The sequence below is a fragment of the Protobothrops mucrosquamatus genome, unplaced genomic scaffold (genome assembly GCF_001527695.2).
Source record: "Protobothrops mucrosquamatus isolate PMUCROS unplaced genomic scaffold, P.Mucros_1.0 scaffold8060, whole genome shotgun sequence".
Classification (NCBI taxonomy): domain Eukaryota; kingdom Metazoa; phylum Chordata; class Lepidosauria; order Squamata; family Viperidae; genus Protobothrops; species Protobothrops mucrosquamatus.
Window position 1 is genome coordinate 5587 of NW_015393857.1, and position 7329 is coordinate 12915.

Genomic DNA, 7329 nt, shown 5'->3' on the forward strand with positions numbered 1-7329 from the left:
CATGGACATTAAGCGAGACATCAAATGACTGCTACTTGTGATTTTATTTCTGTCTTCTACATGAATTTTGTTTGTCTTAAGCTTGTTGGGAAGTTGCTAATGGCTATCACAGGATCAGGAGACAATGTGATGGCTGTAAATCCAAGGATTGTTTGCCAAATGGTTATACCATCACAATCTGGAATGGTTACTAAACGAGGCAAATGGAAAGTCAGGACTATCTACATTAAATCCAGGGAAAAAAGCCATTTGTAGTGGAGGTCACTTCCTGGAAGCCTCACAGGGAGGAAATTTGTTGTACTCAACTGGTAGATTATCTAGAACAGGGGTAGTCAACCTTGGCTCGTTTATGACTCGTGGACTTCAGCTCCCAGAATTCCTGAGCCAGCATGGCTCAGTTTGTAAACCTCTCTCTTTCCCCTCAGCATGGCTGGCTCAGGAATTCTGGGAGTTGAAGTCCACGAGTCATAAAAGAGTCAAGGTTGCCTACCCCTGATCTAGAAGGATGTAAAGGATCATGGTGAGAAAAAACATTTTTGCTCTGATGGAGGCCTTTGGGATTATAAGCGCACACAAATGGATGGCTCCCTCCCAAATGGATGGCTTTGTGAGCTGAGCTTTTCCCAAGAAGCTGCCACGGGGAGCACAGCCACTTCTTCAAAGCCTTGACATGGTTCCTTCTAATCCTTCTCTTCGATAGCCTAGTGATCCTAACTTCCTCAACTGACCATCATACGATTTAGCGTCGACCCTTTATCATCTCTGTTGATCTCTGCACTTTCCAGCGTCTCAACATCTGTTTTGTATTCTTGTGACCAGAACTGGATGCAGTATTCTAAGTGTGGTTGTCACTAGTATAGTATGAAACAATACTATTAATTCTTGCTGTCTTGACACAATCCCTCTGTAATAATAATAATAATAATAATAATAATAATAATAATAATAATAATAATAATAATAATAATAATAATAATAATAAGTTGGAAGGGACCTTGGAGGTCATCTGGTCCAACCCCCTGCTCAGGCAGGAAACCCTATACCAGTGGTGGCGAACCTATGGCACGGGTGCCAGAGGCGGCACTCAGAGCCTTCTCTGTGAGCATGGGTGCTGTCGCCCCAGTCCTAGGCCTTCAGCTGGGTTTTATAAAACCTCCACCGCCGTGTGCAAAAAAAAAAAAAAAAAAAGGTTCAGTCGATTTCAACTTCTCACGGGGAAAAAAAAAAGATCTTGCAAAGTTGGAATTGATTGATTGAACTGTTTAGTCCCACCCAGTCTGCCGTTACCACTGCAGCCACGCCTACCCAATGGGCCACACCCACCCAATGGGCCACACCCACCCGGCACTCGACGATGCATAAGTGGGTTTGGGGTTGCAGTTTGAGCACTCAGTCTCTAAAAGGTTCGCCATCACTGCCCTATACCATTTCAGACAAATAGCCGTCCAGTCTCTTCTTAAAAACTTCCAGTGTTGGAGCATTCACCACCTCTGGAGGCAGGTTGTTCCACTGGTTAATTGTTCTAACTGTCAGGAAGTTTCTCCTTAGTTCTAGGTTGCTTCTCTCCTTGATTAGTTTCCATCCGTTGCTTCTTGTCCTGCCTTCAGGCGCCTTGGAAAATAGTTTCACTCCCTCTTCTTTGTGGCAGCCCCTGAGATATTGGAACACTGCTATCATGTCCCCCCTCATCCTTCTCTTCATTAAACTAGACATACCCAATTCCAGTAGCCGTTTCTTATATGCTTTAGCCTCCAGTCCCCTAATCATCTTTGTTGTTTTGTTGATGCAGCCTAGGACTGCATTGGCTTTTTTTTGGCAGCTGGAGCATACTTGTCCACTAGTCCATTTCTCTCTTACTACTGTTGGGCCATGTACTACCTATTCCTTACCAGTGCACCTGATTTTTTCCAACCTAAGTATAGGACCTTATTTTATTCACCACTGAGCTGCATTTTGTTGGCCCAATGATCAAATGTGTCAAGATCCTTCTGGATCTTGAGTCTATTTTTTTTTAAGTATTGGCTCTTCCCCCCAACTTGGCGTAATCTGCAAATTTCATAAGTTCCCCTTCTATCCCCTCCTGTAGATTATTTATGAAGTTGAAGAGTACTAGGCCCAAGAAGAAACTTTCAGGTACCCCACTGCATGCTTCTCTCCATGTAGATGTAGCTCTATGGAGGAATATCAACTGAATGCAGTTTGTCAGTCAATTGTGAATCCACCTGGTGCTTGTTTTGTCTATCCCATGTCATTCTATCTTACCAAAAAGCAAGTTGGGGTCTACCTTGTCAAAGTCCAAGTATACTATCTCCACAACATTTTGCGGATCCGCTAATTTAGTGACTTCATCAAAAATGGTAATAATGTTTGTCTGGCATCATCTGTTTTTAAGAAACCCATTCTGGCTTCAGTTACAGCTGCCCATCATTTGTTTCTCCAAAAGCATTAGTGGAAAAACAAACAAAAGTGTGCTTTAATTAAATAACTTGTGCAATTCTCAATCTTTTAAAAGAAGGAATAAAATCAGGGAGCACAGAGCCCAGAAGAACCAAGAGGGGTCACAGGCACCTTCAAATGCCCCAAGTGCCACACTCAGGACCAACTTTCAAATTGATCAGCCAAGTTCTTCTTATGTTAAAGGAATTCATCCCCAGGTTTTTCTAAACATTTGTGTCCACTCACTGTCTCCCTCCATGGGGACCTCAACTTTCATGGTCTGTTGAATCCGGTTCAGAGAATCATCAGGGAAGTCAGACAAGACAGATCCTCAGTAATATTATGATTTTCAAAGTCTACAAACCCACTAGCACAACCAATGGCTGCTTTAAACTAGTTGTCTAGCTTTAAATGTTTTGTGTGCTGCCTGCATCCCACGGATGGGGCTTTGCTTGTTTGTGCAGACCGGTTGCTGGCATGGCACGGCCTGGTACCGGTCCATGGACCGGGAGTTGGGGATCCCTGATGTAGAAGACCATCCCTGAATCTCAGAAGAATGTCAATCAAATAGATACAGTTTAACCATTTAAATTTTTAAACAGTTTAACCATTTAAATTTTTTTATGCCTAATGAATTGCTGTATTTTCATAGAATTTAGGACTGGGACAGATAGCAATGCAACAATAAATTAAGAGGCAGAAGCCTAACTGCAGCTCACATCATCAGAGGCAGAGAATGGCTGGACTGATGTACAATGGAAAATGAAAATTTAAATTTATAATCAGGAGGGAAGCGAAGCTGAGTATTAGTTACAGATTAGTTACAGAGGTGCAGAATGCACCACAGGCAGATTACAAATTAACAATTGTAGTGTGTTAGAAACACACTGTATGTGTGGAGTCATCATCACTGAGGAAGAGTTAGGAAATGATTTTACATTACCTTTTTATTATTAAATTCATTTATTATTAAACTTAATCACTGCCCATCTCGCAATTTGAGGCAACTCTGAGTGACTTGTCTTAACCTAATGTTAACAGTCACACTGACAATATGCATTGTTTTCCTTGTCAAAAGCTACTGATAATTCCAACATAATGCATTTTTAAAAATGAAACATTTTCTACCATACATTTTATTTTCTGATATTAAGGTAGCAAAACAGAGATCGTCACTCTTCTGCGTGACAGTGTGGACAGTGTGGCAAAATGGCCGCCGCTTCAGCAAGTCCACTGCACGGCTCAGGGACGAATGTAGGTCCCACTGAAAATGATGGCTGCTTCCAACACACAGTCATGAGGCCCAGGGATGCATGCCCTCCCCTCCTTATCCAACACAAGGATCAGATATCTTCAACAGGTAAGGAGGAAGGTGTGAGGCCTGGTGGGGTGGGAGTTAGGTCTAAGGATTGTGGGGACGCTGGGAGAAATGTGAGGCCTGGGGAGATTTTGTGGAGGAGGGAAAGGCCAGGAGGATACAAAGGTTGGGAAACAGAGCACAGTGTGTCTCAGACAGTGGGGGAGGCCTAGGAGTACCTGAGGTAACAAGTGTTCCGCTTAGTGACTCACACATTCGATTAATAGCTGCATGAGGGTAGTTAAGGAAAGCTTAAAGCCACTGCAACATACAACCATAATTGCAAGACCCATGACAATTGTATCTTGAGGACCTCTTATATGCTGGCTAGGGTATTCTGGGGCTCAAAATCTGGAGGAATCCAAGGTAGAAGGTAGGAATTTGATAATCAATATACAAAAACATCACCCGAAAACCTCTTTAAGGAATTCTACAACTTCTGCAAAAGGAAATATCCAGTAACTGCTGCTGATAACAAGAAACTGGTAGTTAGCCTTTTTCCATTTTCCTTTTCTCTCCACCTACAAGTCTAGTCCTGAGACATGTTTGAGTAAAAAGATTCAGACCACAATTCAAATAGTCAATTTCTCATCTACATTTTCAATGAGATATCACAAATGAAATTCAAGGCCTTTTCTAAACTCTTCTACTTTTTCCTCATATGGATTTCCTTGTGTGCAATAAAGGATGATTTATGCCTGAAGTAACGTCCACAGACTGGACATTTGAAAGGTTTCTCCCCCGTGTGAATCCTCTGGTGTATCACTAGGTTGGAATTCTGACTGAATCTTTTCCCACAATCCGGACACTGATACGGTTTCTCTCCTGTGTGAGTCCTCTGGTGGCTCACCAGGCTTGAATTTTCACTGAAACTTTTCCCACAGACAGGGCATTCAAAGGGTTTCTCTCCTGTGTGAGTCCTCTGGTGTTTCACCAGGCTGGAATTACGACTGAACCTTTTCCCACAGTCAAGACATTCAAAGGGTTTCTCTCCTGTGTGAGTCCGCTGGTGTATCCCCAGGTCAGAATTACGAATGAAACTTTTACCACAATCAGTACATTCAAAGGGTTTCTCTCCTGTGTGAGTCCTCTGGTGTTTAATCAGGCTAAACTTTTCACTGAATTTTTTCCCACAATCAGGGCATTCAAAGGGTTTTTCTCCTGTGTGAGTCCTCTGGTGTATCACCAGGCTGGAATTACGACTGAAACTTTTCCCACAGTCAGGACATTCAAAAGGTTTTTCTCCTGTGTGAGTCCTCTGGTGTTTCACCAGGTCAGAAGTACAATTGAAACTTTTCTCACAGCCTAGACACTGATACGGTTTCTCTCCTGTGTGAGTCCTCTGGTGTATCACCAGGCTAAAAAAGTGACTGAAACTTTTCCCACAGATAGAACATTCAAATGGTTTTTCTCCTGTGTGAGTCCTCTGGTGTTTCACCAGGCTCGAATTACGACTGAAACTTTTCCCACAGTCAGGACATTTAAATGGTTTTTCTCCGGTGTGAGTCCTCTGGTGTATCACCAGGTCAGAATTACAACTGAAACTTTTCCCACAATCAGGACACTCAAAGAGTTTCTCTCCTTTGTGAGCCCTTTGATGTTTCACCAGGCTGGAATTCTGACTGAAAGCTTTCCCACAATCAAGACATTCAAAGGGTTTATTTCCTGCGTGAGTCCTCTGGTGTCTCATGAGGTAGGAATTTGTAATGAAACGTTTCCCACAATCTGGACACTGGTATGGTTTCTCTCCTGTGTGAGTCCTCTGGTGTCTCATGAGGTGAGAATTCTGACTGAAACTTTTCCCGCAATCAGTACATTCAAAGGGTTTCTCTCCTGTGTGAGTCCTCTGGTGTCTCATGAGGTGGGAATTTCTAATGAAACTTTTCCCACAATCANTTCTCTCCTGTGTGAGTCCACTGATGTATCACCAGGTTGGAATTATGACTGAAACTTTTTCCACAATCAGGACATTCAAAGGGTTTCTCTCCTGTGTGAATCCTCTGGTGGTTCACCAGGCTGGAATTCTGACTGAAACATTTCCCACAGATAGGACATTCAAAGGGTTTCTCTCCTGTGTGAGTCCTCTGGTGTTTCAGAAGGTGGGAATTCTGATTGAAAATTTTCCCACAATCAGGACATTCAAAGGATTTCCCTCCTAAGTGCGTTGTCTGGTCTATCACCAGGCTGGAATTGTGACTGAAACACTGAAAGCGCTTCTCTCCTTTGTGACTCAACATTTTCCAAGAATGAGGACATTCAAATGTTTTATTTCCTCTGTGAGTCGTCTGGTGTTTCAGAAGGTTGGAATTCTGACTGAATTTTTTCCCACAATCAGGACATTCAAAGGATTTCTCTCCTTCATGAGGCCTCTGGTGTCTCACAAGGTGGCAATTTCTAATGAAACTTTTCCCAAAATCAGGACATTCAAAGTGCTTCTCTCCTGTGTGAGTCCTCTGATGTCTCACAAGGTGGCAATTTCTAATGAAACTTTTCCCACAATCAGGACATTCAAAAGGTTTTTCTCCTGTGTGAGTTCTTAGGTGTCTCACCAGGTTGGAATTGTGACTGAAACTTTTCCCACAATCAGGACATTCAAACATTTTCTCTTCTGTATGAGTCTTCTGATGTATCACCAATTTGCCATGCTCACTGAAGCATTTACTGCATTGGGGGGACTTGTAGATCTTCTTTCCTGTGTGGGTCCTTCCATGAACCACAACGGAGCTGTTCTGACCAAAGCTTTTGCCAAATTTGGAGTATTTGTATGGCTTTTCTCCAATGTGGATCCTCTGATGCATAATGAAATTTGCAAGTTGTATCTTTCCCACAATAGGCACATCTATGGAACCTTCCCACAACTTATATTCTTGAGGACGTCAAAAATATGGATGGTCCCTTGTTTAGTCGTGCTTTGATTCAAGCTGTTTTCTTCCTCCCAGAGTGAGACCTGCATTACTGTCTGCCCAACATGGCTGTCCAATCTATCTTTTCCTTTGCAATGATTTCCAGACAGTTCCCTCTTTTGCTGAATGATAAATAATCTCCCTTGACTTTTCATGTAACGTATCCTTGAGTTCTGTATACTCTACTTATTCCAGGTTGAAACCTTTCTTAGTTTTCTCTTTTGTCTATCAGCTGCTGGAGAAGGATTGTTTGTTTTTCTGAAGGAAATGAAAAATACTTTGATTTCTGGTTCAATTTGCTTTCCTTTTCAAAGTTGCTTGTTAGTCTCAGTTGTCAAGAGTGCTCTTATTGCCATCCTCTTTGTCTACAGGATTCAAAGAAAAGTGTATCTTTGTTTATAAAATGGTTGCAGAAGATATGAGAAAGAAAAAGTATACATTACAACGAAAAAGCAAACATACCAGAATGCTAGAATAATCTCTTACATTAATTATGATTCATTTGACACATGGAAAATTACCAAGATCCAAGTTCAAATATCAATTAAATCATGAAATTCTCTTGTTGACTTGGGTCAATCACAAATTTTTAACAGTGCAAAGGGTTATCATCAAATATTATTATTATTATTT

General features: G+C 41.8%; 1 protein-coding gene across 1 annotated transcript; it reads right to left on the minus strand.

Moving 5' to 3' along the window:
* Positions 1 to 4439: 4439 nt before the first annotated feature.
* Positions 4440 to 6591, minus strand: LOC107300705 (zinc finger protein OZF-like). The gene is made up of 3 exons (XM_029287031.1): positions 6392 to 6591; positions 5957 to 6106; positions 4440 to 5709 (listed from the first exon to the last, which is right to left on the minus strand). Exons 1-3 carry the CDS (start codon positions 6589 to 6591, stop codon positions 4440 to 4442), a joined length of 1620 nt encoding a protein of 539 aa, XP_029142864.1.
* Between the last annotated feature and the right edge of the window lie 738 nt (positions 6592 to 7329).